At 58.3% G+C, this 19,949-nt stretch overlaps 2 protein-coding genes across 4 annotated transcripts; both read right to left on the bottom strand.

The window, feature by feature from the left end:
• Window positions 1-418: 418 nt before the first annotated feature.
• LCN8 (lipocalin 8) lies at window positions 419-5,550 on the bottom strand. The gene is made up of 6 exons (XM_045374129.2): window positions 4,631-5,550; window positions 2,817-2,947; window positions 2,290-2,360; window positions 1,796-1,900; window positions 1,628-1,717; window positions 419-1,543 (listed from the first exon to the last, which is right to left on the bottom strand). Exons 1-6 carry the CDS (start codon window positions 4,715-4,717, stop codon window positions 1,485-1,487), a joined length of 543 nt encoding a protein of 180 aa, XP_045230064.2. The 5' UTR covers window positions 4,718-5,550; the 3' UTR covers window positions 419-1,484.
• Window positions 5,551-6,059: 509 nt separating this feature from the next.
• Window positions 6,060-15,843, bottom strand: LCN15 (lipocalin 15). Of its 3 annotated transcripts, none has more exons than XR_010581313.1 (7): window positions 10,812-10,937; window positions 10,281-10,420; window positions 10,124-10,194; window positions 9,769-9,879; window positions 8,939-9,040; window positions 8,365-8,605; window positions 6,060-6,209 (listed from the first exon to the last, which is right to left on the bottom strand). XR_010581313.1 is itself a non-coding variant. In XM_045374128.2 (7 exons), exons 2-6 carry the CDS (start codon window positions 10,391-10,393, stop codon window positions 8,571-8,573), a joined length of 432 nt encoding a protein of 143 aa, XP_045230063.1. In that variant the 5' UTR covers window positions 10,394-10,420; window positions 15,774-15,843; the 3' UTR covers window positions 6,060-6,209; window positions 8,527-8,570. The 3 variants fall into 3 exon arrangements, 2 of the variants coding, with proteins under 2 accessions (XP_045230063.1, XP_065385888.1); XM_045374128.2 differs by lacking the exon at window positions 10,812-10,937 and adding an exon at window positions 15,774-15,843 and having other exon boundaries at window positions 8,527-8,605; XM_065529816.1 differs by having other exon boundaries at window positions 8,527-8,605.
• Between the last annotated feature and the right edge of the window lie 4,106 nt (window positions 15,844-19,949).

Below are 19,949 nucleotides of genomic sequence, written 5' to 3'. Positions count from 1 at the left end.
TTTGAGACGGAGTCTCGCTCTGTCACCCAGGCTGGAGTGCAGTGGCCGGATCTCAGCTCACTGCAAGCTCCGCCTCCCGGGTTTACGCCATTCTCCTGCCTCAGCCTCCCGAGTAGCCGGGACTACAGGCGCCCGCCACCTCGCCCGGCTAGTTTTTTGTATTTTTTAGTAGAGACGGGGTTTCACCGTGTTAGCCAGGATGGTCTCGATCTCCTGACCTCGTGATCCGCCCGTCTCGGCCTCCCAAAGTGCTGGGATTACAGGCTTGAGCCACCGCGCCCGGCCGACACCTGCCACTTTCCTCGCCCTTCCCGTGTCCCAGTTCAGGCGGGAAGAGAAGGTGATGCCGTCGGCTGGCGGCAGCCCAGGCCACGGGGTGAGAGCCCACCGTGGAACCGGACACTGAGCAGGGCTGGGCAGCTGGGGATCCAGGGAGGCCGGAAGCAAGACCCATCAGGTAGGGCCTTGGGCACGGGCCGTGAGCCTGGAGCCCTGGGCAGTGGGGAGCCATGGAGGATGCAGGCAGGAGGGGTGTGGCCTCCATGCATTTGAGACACCTGCTGAGACTCCACCAGGAGCCCTGTTTCTGTCTCTGGTCTGCACCCTGGGGCAGCCTGACCACGACCCTGGCAGGGCGGGAGGGCAGGGCTGCTGCCTTGTACGTGAGCCATGCTGCCTTGTCCAGTAGCCACAGAAAACACACCTCCTATTGCCAGACCTGGGGCAGGCACGTCCCCCCACACCTGTCACCCATTGGCTCTCCAGAAAGACACACCAGGCGGCGGCTAGACATCACAGTTTATTCAGAGCAGGTGCAGGTGACCCGGTGGGCAGGGTGCCCAGGAGGCGCCGGGGTGGGTGGGGGCTCTGAGCCTTGTGGTCTGAGGCAGAAACTCCATTAAATCAGCTCCTGCGACACAAAAGTGTGGGGGCTCAGGCCCGTGTGGTCTCTGGAGGCCCCATGGGGCAGTGATGAGGGCCACATGTCCGGGGCTTCTGTCCTAGCTGCCTGGCTTTGGGCAAAGCACTCAGCTCCCTGAATGCCTTCTCAATCTGCAAAGTGGGGTGACAGTCCCAACCTCTAGGGCCAAGACAAAGCAAGGTGAGGGAGACTCTGGGTTCTTGCAGTGCCCAACAGAGGACCCTGAGGCAGTCCCCGCAGGACCTGTGCCCGCCCCCGACAGGACCTTCAGGGACAGAAGCAGCCAGCAGTCGTGCACGGAACACCAAAGAAAAGGCGCCATTTCTGCTCACCTGCCCAACCCAGCTCTGCACCCCATGACCCCAGCCTCCCAGCGTCCCTGCCTAGCAGCCTAGGGTCACCACCCTGGAGGCTCCAGCTCTTTCCAAACTAGGAGACAGACTCATCTCTGGGGCTGCCCACCAGTGGTGTTCAGGCTCCTGTTCACAGGAAGGGGTGAACAGGCCCCACCCCAGGGCTGGGAGGTGGAGCCACGGGGGGCTCCTGACAGGGCCAGGGGACTTCAGTGCAGGCCAGGGTCGGGGGTCAGGCTCACCTCCTTCAGAAGCTCGGCACACCGCCCTGCGTGATAAGGCCAGCGTGAGGAGCTGCAGAGCCAACCCACAGGGCCCAGCCCAGCCTCCACCCCAAGGACCCTGGGCTCACCAGGCCGGGCCGCCAGGTAGAGACCAGTGTCTGCTGTCAGCTCCCGAAACCTCCAGAACCCCAGCCGGTCCTCATCCTCCAGGCTCCGAGCTGTGGGGCACAGGGGGGCTGGGTGGGCAGTCCCTGGACGGGCGGCAGCTGGGCAGAGCCCCCCAAGGCCAAGCTTACTGAAGTACTTGAGGACGTGAAAGTTCCTGCCCCGCCACATCAGGGACACCCGCAGGATGGCATAGCCCTCGTAGTCGGTGTCCAGCACGTGGATCTCTCTGTGGCCTTCAGGAGCCGGCCATGGCGTTGGGGGAGACCTCTGAGGGGGATGGACCTCGAAGGCCAGGGTCTGCAGGGTCTAACTCCATCCAGCCCCCACCCAGTCCCAGCACTTGAGTCGTTGGGGACACTACAGAAGCTTTTGAAGGATGATCCAGTGTGTTGGTCGGAGAATGGGAAGGTCTGGGGCATGAAATGTGCAGGGAACAGCATGGGGAACAGTGCAGGGAACAGCATGGGGAATAGTACAGGGAAACAGCACAGAGCACAGTGCAGGGAACAGCATGGGGAACAGCACAGCACAGGGAACAGTGCAGGGAACAGCAAGGGGAACAATAAGGCCTAGCTGTGTGCACAGCCAGGCTCCACTTGCCATGACAGGCAACTGCACTTACCAGGAAAAGCAAATTTTCCCGTAGTGTCTATTTCTGAGCCCACAATCCTCTCTATCTCACAGCTTCCTGAGCTGAAAGGCAGCAAAGTGCCCATCAGGAAAATGCCAGCCTGTGTCCCACCTGCTAGGCTCCTTCCCCGAATGGGGCCTAGTCTTTAGGAAGGGCACAGGCAGCACTGTGGAGCATCCCAGGGCCTGGAGCAGGATGAGGTGGGGAATGTGCCGGGTGGGGGCTGCACCGGCCTTCCTCTGGGGGCTCTGTTCCCTCCAGCCAGCCACCTGCCCCATGCCCCTTTTCCTTCCTTATGAGTTCACGGGACTTCATTAAAACACTATGCTTACCTTTGGGAGAAAATTCAGATCCAGGAGCCTGGGAGTCGAGGGCCCAGGCAGGTGGGCAAAGGGAGGGCTGGCTCACCGGCAGGATGGCACTCAACCCAGACCCCATGCTGCAGTGCGTGCAGCGGCCCACGCCCAGTCTCCGGCCGTGCATGCCTCTTCCTCTCCAGCAGGCCCCAGGCCTCTTACCTGTTATATGCGACCTTCACGGTCAGGTTACTCCCGTTCAAAGTGAGGAACAAGCCCTCCACCCGCTTTGGGGCCATCAGCACCAGACTTTGATAGGAGGCCACACCGACTTCCCGCCAGAATCCTCCAATCTAGAGAGATGCAGAGCCCGGCCATGAGCTGGGCAGTGGGTCTGAGACCCCCAGGGGCATTCCACCAACCCCCGGGCAGGGGCCTGCTGGGCTCTGACAGGTCAGCAGATGGCCGTGAGGCTCGACGGTAAAGCAGCAGGACATCTGTGAGCCCAGCTGTCCCCAGGTGTGTGTCCTTCCAAGCCCAACTGTCCCCAGGTGTGTGTCCTTCCAAGCCCAACTGTCCCCAGGTGTGTGTCCTTCCAAGGGGTCCCTTCAAGCCATCAGACAGCAACACCGAGAGGGCGGCTCCTCCCCACCGGGCCATCTAGAGCTGCTGAACAGGCCCCGGGGCTTCCGGGGCATTTGGGGAGGAACCACAGGCCCTGCCTGATCTCGGGGGCAGGACCCAGGAGCAGGGGCCTGGAAAAGAAAGCCTGCAGGGTGCGGCGGAGTGAGAAACGGCAGGGAACGGGGTGGCTCGGGCAGCGAAGCTCACCAGCCTGCCAACCACGCCAGGGGAGGGGCCTCCTGCCCTCAGCAACCTGCCCACAGCCGGGACTTCCACTGAGACTTTTAAAAACCCGATCATTTGGCCGGGCGCGGTGGCTCACGCCTGTAATCCCAGCACTTTGGGAGGCCGAGGCGGGCGGATCACAAGGTCAGGAGATCGAGACCATCCTGGCCAACACGGTGAAACCCCCTCTCTACTAAAACTACAGAAAAATTAGCCGGGCGTGGTGGCAGAAGCGCCTGTAGTCCCAGCTACTCGGGAGGCTGAGGCAGAAGAATGGCGTGAACCCAGGAGATGGAGCTTGCAGTGAGCTGAGATTGCGCCACTGCACTCCAGCCTGGGCAACAGAGCGAGACTCCGTCTCAAAAAAAAAAAAAAAAAAAAAAAACTAAAACAAAAAAAAAACCCGGTCATTTTCGGGAGGAAAGAATCCTCGTCTCCAGCATCTACCTTCTTTGGGCCTGCCAATGTGTGCCTGGCCCAGCAGCCGACACAGACTCAGCAGAAAAGAAAATGCCACTAACAGGAAGTGTCTAGCCGGGCACCAGCGTCCCCACGAGCTCCCCACACCAGGAGAGGCCTCCTTCCCTGAGCCTGCGGGGCTGGGGGTGTAGGAGGAGCCCCACCAACAAAAAAGGAGAAGCCACCTTCTGCTGGTCCAGCTCCACCATGGCTGCTGCCACCTGCGCCCAGAGCACCACGAGGACACCCAGGATGGTGCACGGCAGCCTGGCCTCCATGGCGGGGTCCGGGCTCCGGGCTCCTCTGCTGCACAGCCTGGGCCGACTATATACAGACAGCAGAGGCTCGTGCGCTCACCCAGGAACGTCATCAGGACAGCCTAGCTGCTGGCTGCTCAGATTTGGGTTTCTGCACAAGCGTCATCCGGCCCTAGTGACACCCACGCCCACCACAGAGGTTAGCCTGGCCTAGACAGCAGCCTGCCCGGCCACCCTCCTGGTGTGTGGACAGCAGTGGATGCTGCTGGGGCCGTCTGGGGGCCTGAGAGGAGGAGGAGCTCCACCCACACCACCTGGGGCTCGGTGACCCCCCCCCACCCCACAGGACACTTGTTTGGGCTCGTTCTGGCCTGCCCTGCGAGGGCCGTGGGCACTGACGGGCAATGGACCAGAGCCCCCAGCACCTTCCTGTGCCACCCCATACCCGGCCCTTTGAAATGTGCGCCAGACACAGTGGGAAGTCAGAGCTCCGGAGGCCAGAGGCACAGTGCCAGTGACCAGAGTGGCAGTGGGGAGGGCCTCTGCTGCGCCAGACATCACCCAGGGCCAGTGCGGAGCCTGGCCCTGGAGCCTGATCACCCAGGCTTGCAGCGTCTGGCCTCTTCCGGGCTGTGCAGCCTTGGATAAGTTACCCAACCCTTCTGTGCCTCGGTTTCTTGATCTTTTTTTTTTTTTTTTTTGAGACAGAGTCTTGCTCCATCCCCCAGGCTGGAGTGCAGTGGTGTGATCTCGGCTCACTGCAACCTCTGCCTCCTGGGTTCAAGCAATTCTCCCTGCCTCAGCCTCCTGAGTAGCTGGGATTACAGGCGTGCACCACCACACCCAGCTGTCTTGTATTTTTAGTAGAGACAGGGTTTTGCCATGTTGGCCAGGCTGGTCTGGCACTTCTAACCTCAGGTGATTCGTCCGCCTCAGCCTCCCAGAGTGCTGGGATTATAGGCGTGAGCCACCGCGCTGGGCCAGTTTCTTGATCTTTGAAACAAGGAGCACACAGGGTAGCTACCTATATCTATGAGGTTGGCTGTGGAGCGCCCAGGCTGGCTGGCAATCCCCTGGCCACAACTGTGACCCATTTCCAGGGGTATAAACCAGGTGCCCACAATCACATCAGTGCGGGGGGCGGCGCAAAACCCAAATGGGCCTAACTCCCCAGCCTCCTGCAGCTCTCCCATCTCCTGCACCCAGAGCCTGTGTGCCCAGCAGAGCCCCAGCAGCTGGACCTTCTTCACAGGGTGCCCAGGTCCCCACAGCACTGCAGACCCATAGAGACTGGGCCAGGATGCTCCATTCTTCCTGTGGGTTCAGCCCCCCACAGGCCAAGAGTGGCTGCTGCCTCCTGCCCCTCCCCAGGGTCCTCACCCCTGTCCCCTGCCTCTTCACCCAGGGCTCCTCACCCCTGCCCCCTCACCCAGGGCCCTTCACCCCTTCCTCCTGCCCCTCACCCAGGGCCCCTCACCCCTTCCTCCTGCCCCTTACCCAGGGCCCCTCACTCCTGCCCCTGCCCCCTCACCCAGGGCCCCTCACCCCTTCCTCCTGCCCCTCACCCAGGGCCTCTCACTCCTGCCCCCTGCCCCCTCACCCAGGATCCCTCACCTCTGCCCCCTACCCCTCCCTAGGGCCTCTCACCCCTGCCTTCTGCCCCTCCCCAGGACCCCTCACCCCTGCCCCCTGCCCCCTCACCCAGGGCCCCTCGCCCCTGTCCCCTGCCCCTCCCCAGGGCCTCTCACCCCTTCCTCCTGCCCTCTCACCCCTGCCTCCTGCTCCCTCAGCCAGGGCCCTCTCACACTTGCCTCCCTGCCTCAGTCTCCCCAGCAGTGCTGGGGTCAGGCAGGGGCCCGCTGTGCCCTCCCCCAGGGCATTTCCAAAGAGGTGAGGGCTGTGAGGCTGCAGCATCTGTTTATTGAATAGAAAGAGGCGTCTCACAAGCCATCCCACAGGCGGGGGTCGGAGGATGGAGAGACTCCAGGTGGTCCCCGAGGGCTGTGGGTCTCGACTCCAGGGGCGAAGGCGCCTGCTGCCTTGGCTCCACCTGCATGGAAAACGCACAGCGACTCCATCACCCACTTGCGTGACAAACGCCCTTCCTGCTCCCCACAAGCCGGGCATCACTCTTCCAAAGCCACCACCAACAGGCCAGGGAGAGCTCACTCTGCTCCCAAAACTCCTGCAAACCTGGAAACACACACCAGCTACCACTGCTGCCCCACAGGCCCCAGATGAGAGGCCGACCCTGGCTCCAACACTTCCCCACCTTCCCCGGGGATGGGGGACCCAGCTCTATGCCCAGCCCCTGGCTGAGTGGCAGCGAGCCACGGCCTCTGCCTGGTCCTTGGTGAAGGGGCCAGCGTGGCGAGAAAGCCCCGGAATGTCCATGAAGCCACCACAGAACCCACAGCCTCCATGGTCACCCGTGGTGGCCCGGGGGGGGCACTCTACCCCGGGGGGGGCACTCTTCAAGATCATGGGGGGATGGGGCCACATGTTCTGCTCACAGAACCTTCTGGAGGAGGGCGGTTTGGTGTTGACCCCCATGTTTCCCAACCCAGCGGGTGTGTGCAGGGAGACTTTGGTGCAGACTTGTGCTAAGCTGGACAGCCCCAGTGTCCCCAGGCAGGACGGCGAGTCTCCAGGAAGAGGACCCTGGGAGTGGAGGCGAAGCTCATGGAGAGGAGCAGAGACGCAGGAAGTGCAGCGGCAGCACGGTGGAAACGAAGGAGAAACAGCCCCGCCTCAGAGCCCCCCACCTCCTCCCGCCATGCCAGGAAGGGCCAGTGTCCCTCCAGACGCCGGTGACTATCACGTCAGACACGTGATGTGTGGTTGCGCCCAAATTCTTGGTGGTGAACCTGGGCGAGGGACCCAGCGGTCTTCCAGCGTCTGGCTGAGGGGGAGATCTCCCCAAGACCCCACCCGCATGTGGCTCCTGTGATGGGCACTGCGCGTGAAGACTGTGGTCTGCCCTCCTGGGCCCTGGGGGAGAAGACAAGGCCCCCACAATTCCAAAGCAGGACCCTGCCCGGGGGAGGGAGCCAGGGGCTGTGTGGACACAGCGGGGACACAGAGCCGTGGATTGAATTGTGTCCCCAAAACTTCAGGCCCACCTGGAACCTCCGAACGTGGTCGTATTTGGAAATGGTCTTTGCAGATACCATTAGTTTAGAATCTGGAGATGAGATCATCCTGCATTTACAGTGGGCCCTAAATCCGAGGACAGGTATCCTCATAAGAAGAGGGCCGGCCGGGCGCGGTGGCTCAAGCCTGTAATCCCAGCACTTTGGGAGGCCGAGACGGGCGGATCACGAGGTCAGGAGATCGAGACCATCCTGGCTGACACAGTGAAACCCCGTCTCTACTAAAAAAAATACAAAAAAACTAGCCGGGCGAGGTGGCGGGCGCCTGTAGTCCCAGCTACTCGGGAGGCTGAGGCAGGAGAATGGCGTGAACCCGGGAGGCGGAGCTTGCAGTGAGCCAAGATCACGCCACTGCACTCCAGCCTGGGCGGCAGAGCGAGACTCTGTCTCAAAAAAAAAAAAAAAAAAAAAAAAAGAAGAGGGCCGTGGGGCACTCGCTTCGGCAACACAGATACTAGGAGGGAAGTTTGGACACTGACGCACAGGAGGAAGGTGGCCGTGGGAGGACGGAGGCAGAGACAGGGCTGATGCTTCCACTGGCCAACGCCCAGGACAGCGCCCAGCCGTGGGAGCTGGGGGGCGGTGAGTGAGGGAGTCTCCCTCAGAGCTTCCAGAGGAACCAGCCCTGTGGACACCTTGATTTTGGACTTCTGGCCTCCAGAACTGGGAGAGAGAAACTTCTGCTGTTATTTTGTTTGTTTGTTTTGTTTTGTTTTTTTGAGACGGAGTTTCTCTCTTGTCACCCAGGCTGGACTGCAATGGCGCGATCTTGGCTCACCGCAACCTCCGCCTCCCAGGTTCAAGCGATTCTCTTGCCTCAGCTTCACGAGTAGCTGGGATTACAGGTGTGCACCACCGCGCCCAGCTAAGTTCTGTATTTTTAGTAGAGACAGGGTTTCTTCATGTTGGTCAGGCTGGTCTCGAACTCCCAACCTCAGGTGATCCGCCTGCCTCGGCCTCCCAAAGTGCTGGGATGACAGGTGTGAGCCACCGCACCCAGCCAAACTTCTGCTGTTTCACGTCGCCCCATTTGTGGTACTCTGTGTTGGGTACCTTAGGAAGTCAAGGGAGGCTTCCTGGGACAGGTGATGTCTAAGCGGAGGCCTGAAGCATGGGGTCGCCAGGCAAAACAGTGGGGCGGGCACGGGGCAGACACAAGCAGATGTCAAGCTGCGACAGGGAGGGGAGAGGCAACCAGGGCAGCCCCTGCAGCACCTGGAGAACCCAGCTGGGAAGGGCCGGGCGGGGCTCCAGAGGTGTCAGGGTGCCTCCTTGCTCTCAGGGCTGCAGGCGTCTGTGGGGAGGAAGACATCCGTGAGATGCTGATGGCCAGGACTGCCCTCGCTTCCTGCAGCCCCCAACCCCTGGGTGCCAAGCGCCACTGGACAGCTCCACCACCCCCAGAGAGTGGGGCCCAGAGCCTCCCTCCCAGGGCTGCCCAAAACCTCTCCCGTAGTCGTGCTGGGGGAGGTGGGGGAGGGGCTGCAGGGGCTGCCAGCCCACCCCTAGAAGAGAAGAGCCCCTGCTGCCCGCACACTGCCTGTGCTGTGAGGGGAAGGAAAGGTGGGCTCATGGGAGGGGAGGGCCAGACGGGGTGGCATGGGAGGGGCAGGGCTTGCCAGGGCACCTGACTTGGGCAGCATGACCATCATGTCATCGGAGAGCCCCAGGGTCGGGTAGAAGTCCTGGAAGGCCTTCAGAGCCTGGGGACTCACGTCCTGGGTCCGGCCTGGGGGGAGCAGAGGTCACTGTGAACCCAGCAGCTTACAGGAGTGCAGCAGGGCATCTCCTGGCCTTACTCCACTTCCCTGAGGGCTGACAGCAAGGCCGCCACCCTGGGTTGGGCAGGTTGTGCGCTGCATAAAGCCCCTGCCGGGCCGAAGGAAACCTGGGGCCTCCTTCCCCAGTCCACACCAAGGTGTCCGGGAGGTCGGGGTGGTCTGGCTGTCCTCATGGGCCCCACTCCCCCTTGAGCATCTTTCCCTGCAGCCCGGAGGCCTCCACCTCCAGCCTAACCCCGTCCGCTCTACCCTGGGAGTCTGCAGGAGTTAAAGAACCTCAGCCCCAGCCCCGGAACTCAGGCAGCGAGGCCAGGCAGGGAAGGGCTGGGCACCGCTCTCAGGAGGCCAGAGAGGAGCACGCACCGCGGGACGCCCCGCAGCCAACCTCCTCCACATCCAAAGCACTGCACGCGTCCAGCTCCCACCCCACCTGGTCCTGGCAAGGCCAGGAGTGTGTGAGGTCACAGCAGGAGAAGGCATGGGGCAGCACCAGAAGGGGAGGGCCCGGGGGTGAGGAGGCGGGGCCTAAAAGGGGGGGACCCCCGGAGGAGGTGAGGGTGGGGCCTGTGAGAAGGGGCGGGGCCGGCAGGCGGCAGGGGGTGGGGCAGAACGGATGGGGGCGGGGCCTGTGAGGAGTCGGGGAGGGGCCAGTGGGGGGAGGTGGACAGGCACTCACTGTAGAGCTGCACCATGGTGCTGAGGGCCCCCTCCAGCTCCTTGTAGATGTAAAGGACTGCGAAGGAGCTGTAGTCTGTGTCCACGATGCGCACGTCCAGGTAGCCCAAGGCTGCGGAGAGGCAGGCGGCCGATCAGGCTGGAGAAGTGGATGGGCCCGGGCACCGACCCTACCCATGCCTGCCCCTGCTGCTAGGCTGTGAGAGTGTTCCCCCAGGACAGAGGAGGAGCGGGGAGGGGCGGGCAGGGGTTGGTGACTGGGATGGACAGCTGGAGCCCTGGTGGAAAGTCAGCCCCACGTCACCCCCAGAGAAGGGGCATCCAGCACCCCTGAAGGCAGATGAGGCAGGACCTACCTGGGACTCTGAAGTGTCCCTTGGAGCCCACCTTCAGGTACTCGGCATCCACCTGGTTACAGCCGTCCGCCCTGGGGGTGCACAGCTGGCTCACTCATGGCACCCAGCTACCTCGGCCCCCCAGCCCAGCCCAGGCAGCCCAGCCCAAGTAACTCACCCCGGGAACTCCATGTGGACGTGGAGGCCGCCCTCCTCTGTGGGCCTGATGGCCCTGGTGGACATAGACAGGTGGTCCTTCTTGCCCAGGAAGACCTTGCAGTCAGATGCCATGGAGACCACGTACCAGAGGCCTGAGAACTGCCGGGGACTTAGTCACCGCAGGCCAGGACAGCCAGCAGCAGGGCCCTCCTTGCCCAGGGATCCAGGGTCCCAGGGGACAACCCAGAAGTCACACGGCAAGGGGCCTCGGAGTGGCCATCTCTCGGGTGTGAGCTGAGCCCAGGTGGATGGGAATTCATCTCGGGCAGGTCACAGTGCAGCTGTGAGCCTCAGTTCCCCAGCTGTGAAGTGGGTGCAGTAATGATCCATTCACGGGTTGGTTTAGGATTAAGTGCAGAGCGGGTCTACAGCACGTGCCTGGCCGGGCACAGAGCAAGCGCCCCAGGAAAGGCAGTTGTCACAATTATCACGTTGTCTCTGGCGGGGGCTCAGCTCCCACCCACCGCAGGACAGCAGAGGCCCCTGGTACCTTTTCAGCATTGAAGTCAGGCTGCAGCAGAACCTCAGCCTGTGCCGTGGGCGCCCAGAGCAGGGCCAGGATTGCGCCGAGCAGGAACAACGTCATCGCCTCACCTGCCCTCCAGCCCCTGGTGCTGAGTCCCCAAGCCCCAGGGGGCCAGCTTTATAGCCCAGGCCACCCCCTGGGTGCACCTGCTCCTGGGCGGAGCAGATGGAAGCGGAAGGCACTTCGGCTCTGAGACTCCAGCCCTCTTGTCCATTGTTTGGTACAATCACTCGGGTGTCCCCCAGCCCCGGGGGACATTTCCTAGAGGGCTCCAGACAGCCAGGCTCTGGCCTGACGCACCAGGGCTGAGGATTTGTCCCCTAGGCCTGCCAGACATGTCACCAATCACGGAGTCACTGCCAAGCCACAGCAGAGACTTGTCCTGGCTTGCCTGGACTCATGCCCAAGCCCCTCTGTCCACACCCTGCCTGGCTGGGCTGAGCCAGGGCCCTTGGGGTGCAGCTGCAGGCAGCTGAGCTGGGGTTGCTCTGGCTAGGCCCCTCTCCTGGGGTCTGGCCACCCAGAAAGCCCCCTTCTCTCACCACCAACATGTGGGTAGGGTCACACTGGCAGAGTGTCCAGGGCAGAGCTTGTGCCCCCACACTGTGAGAGAGGCCTGGCCACCCCTCACCCCAGACCCCCACCACCCCCGAGGCAGCTTCCAGCAAGCAGGCCAGGGACCAGACGGGACCAGATGGGGCTGGGCCGGCCCTGGGGAGGATTATGGCATTGGATACCACCTTATCACTGGTTGTGTAAGCATGCAGGGGGCAATGACGCCAGGAAGGCGCCGCGGGCTGGCAGAGGCCGGAACCTCCCAAGTGACCTCTCTGTGTTCCCACAGAGCACCCAGGGACACTGGGCAAGGAGCAGCAGGTGGCCTCAGAGCATACCACCCAGAAACCTCTGGTCAGGGTTGGGGGTCCTGCCAGGGAGGCCAGCACTGCCAGTCCTCTGGAGTGAGTGAGAGTGAGGCAGGAAAAGAGGACCTGGAGACAGCAGGGAGCCTAAGGATATCCTGGAGCCAAATCAAATGGAAACACCAATGATGATGGAAACGTGAATGGCTTTGTACCTTCACTCCATCCTCTCCATTCGCATAGGGTTTACATAGGGTTTAGATAGGACTCATACCAAGTACATGACTTTGGTTTTTTTTTTTTTTTGTTTTTTGTTTTTCGAGACAGAGTTTCATTATTGTTGCCCAGGCTGGAGTGCAGTGGCGCGATCTTGGCTCTCTGCAGCCTCTGCCTCCCAGGTTTAAGCGATTTGCCTGCCTCAGCCTCCTGACTATCTGGGATCACAGGCACCCACCACCACACCAAGCTAATTTTGTATTTTTAGTAGAGACGGGGTTTCTCCATGTTAGCCAGGCTGGTCCTGAACTCCCGATCTCAGGTGATCCACCCGCCTCAGCCTCCCAAAGTGCTGGGATTATAGGCGTGAGACACCGTGTTCAGCCAAGAAATTTACTTTGACTTCATCCTCTTCATTTACACAGGGCATACACCAAGTAACCAACGGTAAACCTGTAGAGGATATTGAAACCCCAGAACATTCTGTAACTGGGGCCCTTGAGCTGCTTGCTCCGCCTGCTCCCATCCTATAGAGAGTGCTTTCATTTTCAATAAATCTCTGCTTTTGTTGCTTCATTCTTTCCTTGCTTTGTGTGTTTTGTCCAATTCTTTGTTCAAAATGCCAAGAACCTGGACACCCTCCACTGGTGACATAAGGGGGGATAGGGTCAGAGAAAGACCCTCGGCCCCCAGCATCGGGGAAGGGAAGGAGCCTAGGGCTTCTGCTTGCGGCCTCTGCTGGGCTTCAGGGGGTTCCAGTTCCCAGCCACGCCCCTGCCAAGTTCACCTGCATCAGTAGTTAGAATGCAGCAGGAAAACATTTACAAAATGCACCTGATATGAGACTGAAATCCAGCATCCATGAGGAACTCCCAAGACCCAGTAAAAAGAAAACAAGCCACTCCATTAAAAATAAAAGAGGCCAGGAGCGGTGGCTCATGCCTGTAATCCCTGCACTTTGGGAGGCCGAGGCGGGCGGATCATGAGGTCAGGAGATCGAGACCATCCTGGCTAACACGGTGAAACCCCGTCTCTACTAAAATACAAAAAAATTAGCCGGGCACGGTGGCGGGTGCCTGTAGTCCCAGCTACTCGGGAGGCTGAGGCAGGAGAATGGCGTAAACCCGGGAGGCGGAGCTTGCAGTGAGCCGAGATCGCGCCACTGCACTCCAGCCTGGGCAACAGAGTGAAGACTCCGCCTCAAAAGAAAAAAAAAAAAAAAGGGAGGCCGGGAGCAGTGGCTCATGCCTGTAATCCTCACAATTTGGGAGGCCGAGGCAGGTGGATCACCTGAGGTCAGGAGTTCGAGACCAGCCTGGCCAACATGGTGAAACCCTGTCTCCTCTAAAAATACAAGAATTAGCTGGCCGTGGTGGCGGGTGCCTGTAGTCCCAGCTACTCGGGAGGCTGAGGCGGGAGACTTGCTTGAACCTGAAGCGAGGTGGGTGCAGGGAGGTTGCAGTGAGCCGAGATGGCACCATTGCACTCCAACCTGGGCGAAAGAGCAAAACTCCGTCTCAAAAAATAAATAAAAAGACAGGCAAGAGATCTGAAAAGATACTTCACCAAAGAAAACATCCGGACGGGAGATGAGAACACACTGAGCATCAGTCGGTGGGAAGCCGCAACCTGGAAACTTTTGGAAACCGCTGTGCACACCCGGAGACCGTGGAAGGCGTTCCACAGAAACACGCGCAATCCCTAGAGCCTGTGAGGGCCAGGAGTCAGTGGAACTCTCATCCTCTGTGGGACGAACAAGACAGGACCACACTGGAAAACTTCCTGGCAGAGTCTCACACAGCGAAACATTTCATGACCCTACCTACTTATGGAGTTCTCTACCCAGGAGAAATGAAAACTGTGTTTACAGCGAACTTGAACATGTCTGTTTATAGGGACTTCATTCACCGTCACTGAGAACTCAGAACAAGGAAACGCCTTTCCGTGGGGGCACGCCCTTCCAGGCAGCCAGGCAGCACGTGATGGACACTCAGGGGTAAAAGGAACGAAGGTGGCTGAATCCCAGGTGCACCCTGCAGAGGGACAGAAGCCAGGCAGAAAAGGCTGCAATCTACGACTCCTTTTATAAGATGTTCTAGGACAGGCGAGCCCACAGGGCAAGGGGCTTCCCAGTGGCTCCCGGGGCTGAGGTGCGGGCAGTGATTGGCCACAAGGGACCTCGAGGAAGCTTTTTGGGCACCGGAGCTGCTCCGTTGTGCCTGCAGTGGTTCCATGACCATTTGCATTTGTCTAAACTCACACAACTGTGTGCCCCTATTTATTTGTTTTGTTTTGTTTTTTTGAAACAGGGTCTCGCTCTGTCACTCAGGCTGGAGTACAGTGGTGCAGTCTGAGCTCACTGCAACCTCCGCCTCCCGGGTTCAAGCGATTCTCCTGCCTAAGCCTCAGGAGTATCTGAGATAACAGTAGCCCCCACGCCCATCTAAGTTTTTTTTGTTTTGTTTTGTTTTTGCATTTTTATTTTTATTCTTATTTATTTTATTTATTTATTTATTTTTTGAGACAGAGTCTCGCTCTGTCGACCGGGCTGGGGTGCAGTGGCCGGATCTCAGCTAGCTGCAAGCTCCGCCTCCCAGGTTTATGCCATTCTCCTGCCTCAGCCTCCGGAGTAGCTGGGACTACAGGCGCCCGCCACCTTGCCCGGCTAGTTTTTTGTATTTTTTAGTGGAGACGGGGTTTCACCGTGTTAGCCAGGATGGTCTCGATCTCCTGACCTCGTGATCCGCCCGTCTCGGCCTCCCAAAGTGCTGGGATTACAGGCGTGAGCCACCGCGCCCGGCCTTTTTTTGCATTTTTAGTAAAGACAGGATTTCCCCATGTTGGTCAGGCTGGTCTCAAACTCCTGACTTCAGGTGATCTGCCCGCCTTGACCTCCCAAAGTGCTGGGATTACAGGCGTGAACCACCGCTCCCTGCCTTGTTTTCCTTTTTGACATAGTGAACTGGGGTCCTTCACAGAGCTCAGTCCTCTCCCACCCCAGCCCCCACGCACTGCCCCCCGCCACCCAAGGTTCAGACCTCTTCCCCTTGAGTTCTTTTTTTTTTTTTTTTTTTTGAGACGGAGTCTCACTCTGTCGCCCAGGCTGGAGTGCAGTGACCGGATCTCAGCTCACTGCAAGCTCCGCCTCCCGGGTCTACGCCATTCTCCTGCCTCAGCCTCCCGAGTAGCTGGGACTAAAGGTGCCGCCACCTCACCTGGCTAATTTTTGTATTTTTAGTAGAGACGGGGTTTCACCGTGTTCTCCAGGCTGGTCTCGATCTCCTGACCTCATGATCCGCCCGTCTCGGCCTCCCAAAGTGCTGGGATTACAGGCCTGAGCCACCGCGCCCGGCCCCCCCCTTGAGCTCTTGCTGGTCTCCTGGCTCCTGCCCTGAGAGCCGCTCCAGTCCCCACCTACTTGTTTCTCCAGCCTCCGCTAATCCTCTGAGCTCAGATATTCTTCCAATAAATTCCCAATGGCTTCGGTAGCCAGGGCTGCCGTCCATCTGTCTCCCCCAGGCCAGGCCTGGTCCCCACGCCCCAGGCCCCTGCCACTGCACCCTGTCCCTGCACCCGGCCCCTAAGAGCACTTCCTAACCCAACACCTCTGCCCTCAGAGGAGGAGGAAAAACCTCCTCTCTCTCTTTGCCCTGCTGAGGGGGCCTGACCTGCAGGACACCACCAGGGCCCCGCACCCCATCCCCTTCTCTGCGCAGCCTCATCTCTCAGGCGGCCTCATTGGCCTGGCTCCCCTCCGCATGCTGGTGGCGTCCCTCCATCCTTCCACCAGGGGGCAGTCTGCCCTGCTCTCTGCGCCCGGGCTCCCCGCACCCCGCCCGCCTCTGGGTACCTCGTTTCTTCGGGAAGGAGCTGGTCCCTTCTGAAAGTGTGTCAGCGCTGAGCCAGGATTGGAAAAAGAGATCGTCAACGTTTTATTCTGGTGATAATCCTTAAAATAAAATCATTAGGAAGTCACGAATTCTGAATCATCATCTATAAATTTTTTTATCTTTATTTATTTATTTTGTGTTTTTTGTTTTTTTTTTTTTGAGACGGGGTCTCGCTGTGTTGCCCAGGCTGGAGTGCAGTGGCGCGATCTTGCCTCACTGCAAGCTCCGCCTCCCGGGTTCAGGCCATTCTCCTGCCTCAGCCTCCTGAGTAGCTGGGACCACAGGCGTCTGCCACCACGCCCGGGTAATTTTTTGTATTTTTTAGTAGAGACGGGGTTTCACCATGTTAGCAGGGTGGTCTCAACCTCCTGACCTCGTGATCCGCCCGCCTCGGCCTCCCAAAGTGCTGGGATTACAGGCGTGAGCCACCGCGCCTGGCTATTTATTTTTTTAATTTTTTTTGGAGACTGAATCTCACTCTGTCGCCCAGGCTGGAGTGCAGTGGTTTGATCTCGGCTCACTGTAACCTCCGCCTCCTCGGTTCAAGGGATTCTCCTGCTTCTGCCTCCTGAGTAGCTGGGATTACAGGCGCCTGCCACCCTGCTCATTTTTGATTTTTTAGTAGAGACAGGGTTTCACCATGTTGCCCAGGCTGGTCTCGAACTCCTGACCTTAAGTGATCTGCCTGCCTCGGCCTCCCAAAGTGCTGAGACTACAGGCATGAGCCACCGCACCGAGCGTATTTCTTTACTTTCTTAATAAACTTGCTTTCACTTTATAGACTTGCCCCAACTTCTTTCTTGCACAAGGTCCAAGAACCCTCTCCTAGCGTCTGGATCAGGACCCCAAGAATGACAGAATGGGCATGTGCAGGGCATCCGCCAGGACTGTCCGGGAGCGTGTTTGCCTGTCTCCAGGTGGGCCCCATCGGAAGCTGAGTCAAAATGAAAGGCAGCTGCTAGTTACTACCCACGCCCTGGCCACGGGGGCGATTGCTCCAGGCTTGCTGTGGGCTTCCCACTGGCTGCTGGAATGAGAGCTCTGTCCTGATAGGGTCTGCTCACTGCCCATTTGCATATTCCCATCTCTTACCATCTAGAAAACAATGTAACAGGAAGGGCACAGTGGCTCAGGCCTGTAATCCCAGCGCTTTGGGAGACCAAGGTGGGCAGATCACCCGAGGTCAGAAGTTCGAGACCAGCCTGACCAACATGGAGAAATCCTGTCTCTACTAAAAAGATACAAAAAAAATTAACCAGGTGTGGTGGTTCATGCCTGTAATCCCAGCACTTTAGGATCAGGAGTTTGAGACCAGCCTGACCAACATGGTGAAACCCCATCTCTACTAAAAACACACAAAAGCATTAGCCGGGCATAGTAGTGGGCGCCTGTAATCCCAACTACTCGGGAGGCTGAGGCACGAGAATCACTTGAACGCGGGCGGCAGAGGTTGCAGTGAGCCAAGATAGTGTCACTGCACTCCAGTCTGGGTGACAGAGCGAGACTCCGTCTCCAAAAAAAAAGAAAAAGAAAAAAAACAGTGTAGCAGGCAAAGGGTTGATTTCCACACCGAAGCCTAACTCTGAGAATGTGGTTTTTGTCCAGATTCTCTCTAAATACTAATTTCAGGGAAGACAGACCCATTCCCATGTTCCTGGAAATTTTTCTCAACACAGATCTTGAGTGTGTGGTCCCTCCCAGGGTCCTCCCCACCAGCCCTCTGCTGTAGGTCTCGGGCTGCTCTGCCACCTCCCCTCCCCATCTGCCTGCTCAGGGACTGGCCCGTTTGTTGTCTCGGATGGAAGGGGCAGTCCTGAGCTCTCTTCTTCAATGTGACAGTTTAATTCTCCACCCCTTAAATCTTGGTGTAAGGGACACCTTGTGACTGCTTTTGTAACCGAACACACGTTCAGCTGCTCGAAAGCCAAAACTCAAGAGACAGGAGTTGGTGGGAAGAAAGCAATTTACTCAGACAGCCAGCAAACCAAGAAGATGGTAGACTGGAGTCCTAATGTGCCATCTCAAGTGGGTACAAATTTCAGGCTCTTTTTATGTTAAGGGCAGAGGAAGAGAAGGTGGTTGGAATCAAGAAGTGATCTATGATTGGGCGTGGTGGCTCACGCCTGTAATCCCAGCACTCCCGCTTTGGGAAGCCGAGGCGGGCGGATCACCTGAGGTCGGGAGTTCGAGACCAGCCTGACCAACATGGAGAAACCCCGTCTCTACTAAAAATATAAAATTAGCCAGGCATAGTGGCGTATGCCTGTATTCCCAGCTACTCTGGAGGCTGAGGTAGGAGTATCGCTTGAACCCAGGAGGCAGAGGTTACAGTGAGCTGAGATGGTGCCATTGCACTCCAGCCTGGGCGATAGAGTGAGACTGTCTCAAAAAAAAAAAAAAAAAAAAAAGGGAGGGGAGTGACCTACGTCTGAGTGTGGTGGCGCAAACGTGTAATCCCAGCACTATGGGAGGCCACGGCAGGTGGACCACTTGAACTCATGAGTTCGAGACCAGCCTGGGCAACATGGTGAAACCCTGTCTCTACAAAAAATACAAAAATTAGCCTAGCATGGTCGTGGGTACCTGTAGTCCCAGCTAGTCAGAAGACTGAGGTGGGAGGATGAATTGAGGCCAGGAGGTGGAGGTTGCAGTGAGCCGAGATGGCACCACTGCACTTCAGCCTGGGTGATAGACCTTGTCAAAAAAAAAAAAAAAAAAAAAGGCCACAGACATCTGGGCACCAGCAAGAGTCTGAGGAGGTTGGGAACTTCTTTGTCCTTGGTCAGGTTGCAATGCTCCTATGCATATTTAATAAGATATTGTTAATTGTTTTTAAAACTACATGATTACTGTTTTTGCATATTGTCCCAGTGCTCCGAAATTATCCTAGCCTGCTTGCAGGATGGGTAAAGGCCTCTTGAACACAAATAGAGTGAGTTATGTTAGTTCTTCTCTGTTTCACTGTTATACTTTGGCCAATTGAATGCAGTGGAAGGGATGCTGTGCCAGTTCAGGGAGTGGCCTGGAAACTGCTGGAAACTGCTACTTCCTATGTCTTCGAAGTCCACTGGCACATAAGAAGTACAACTGCTCAGAGGCAGCCATGTTGAAAGGAAGCCCAAGCAGCTACGTGGACACCCTGGTTTACAGGCCAGCAGATCCCCCAGCAACAGCCATCATTAGCTGCCAGCTACTTCCTGCAACAATGTGATCCTAGATTCAGCAAAACAAAACAAATCCTGTTGCTGGTTTCTCCTGCTCAGGCCTGGAGTCATCCAGACCTCACCAGAACAGACACACAATATAGTGGAACTGATGTGTAGACCCAGTCAACACACAAGAACAACCATCACCCAGGGAGGCAACCCTGACCCCAGGGCTGGGGAGACCAGCAACTCTCTCCCATGTCCTCTCTCCCCTTGGCCTCAGGAGTGACCCATATGGGCACTGGCATTCAGGATGAAGACTACACTTCCCAGCATCCCTTGCAGCAATCAGTGGCCGTGTGACCAGGCTGTGGCCAATGGGGAGGTGAGGCCCGTGCACAGCAGCTGCCTTTAGAGGAAAGAAGGTTTGTGCCCTCTTGTCCCCTTCTCCTCTCCCTGTCGGCTGACAGGAGACAGTATGGACTCTCGGGGCGGAGGGGAAGCTACACCCTAAGGAAGTCAGAGCAGCAAGATGGAAGGAGGCTAAGAACCTGAAAACTGCAGAGAAGAATCACCTGACTGGCTTGGACTTTCATGTGAAAGGAATGAACCTGTCTTAGTTAAGCCACTGTGATTCAGGGTCCTTAACCGAGACTGTAACCTAATTGGTAGAAAGAACAGGAGCGGGGGTGGGGAGATGGAGTTGGAGAGGCAGGCAGAGGTCAGATCACATCGGGTCTGCAGGTCAAGATGGAGGAAGAAACAGGCGACATAGGACTCATGGACCATACCTGCTCCCAGGCGAAGGGAGTTTGCCGTGGGTGCCCCTCCCTGTCTGCTAAGAAAGCTGATTTGACCCACTTCTCTTTAGGACTTTGCAAGAGGCACATCACAGTCACAGGTACTTGTCTCCTAAGAGTCCTTTCAGGGGAGCTGCTCCTCCCACAATTAATCCAGCCTCAGGTATCCCTTTATTAATAGCAACGCAGA

Source organism: Macaca fascicularis, chromosome 15, assembly GCF_037993035.2.
Source record: "Macaca fascicularis isolate 582-1 chromosome 15, T2T-MFA8v1.1".
Taxonomy (NCBI): domain Eukaryota; kingdom Metazoa; phylum Chordata; class Mammalia; order Primates; family Cercopithecidae; genus Macaca; species Macaca fascicularis.
This window is presented reverse-complemented; position numbering and strand designations above follow the sequence as displayed.

What these genes read in the sequence shown, in the direction of transcription:
- LCN15 (XM_065529816.1), bottom strand. Translation starts at nt 10,907, where the DNA reads ATGACGTTGTTCCTGCTCGGCGCAATCCTGGCCCTGCTCTGGGCGCCC. An exon ending in GGGACACTTCAGAGTCCCAG is followed by an intron (nt 9,880 to 10,123) that starts GTAGGTCCTGCC and finishes GCCTCTCCGCAG; the next exon opens with CCTTGGGCTACCTGGACGTG. An exon ending in GGTCATGCTGCCCAAGTCAG is followed by an intron (nt 8,606 to 8,938) that starts GTGCCCTGGCAA and finishes TCCTCCCCACAG; the next exon opens with ACGCCTGCAGCCCTGAGAGC.
- LCN8 (XM_045374129.2), bottom strand. Translation starts at nt 4,717, where the DNA reads ATGTCTGGCGCAGCAGAGGCCCTCCCCACTGCCACTCTGGTCACTGGC. An exon ending in GAGCTCTGACTTCCCACTGT is followed by an intron (nt 2,948 to 4,630) that starts GTCTGGCGCACA and finishes GCATCTCTCTAG; the next exon opens with ATTGGAGGATTCTGGCGGGA. An exon ending in TCACGTCCTCAAGTACTTCA is followed by an intron (nt 1,718 to 1,795) that starts GTAAGCTTGGCC and finishes TGTGCCCCACAG; the next exon opens with CTCGGAGCCTGGAGGATGAG.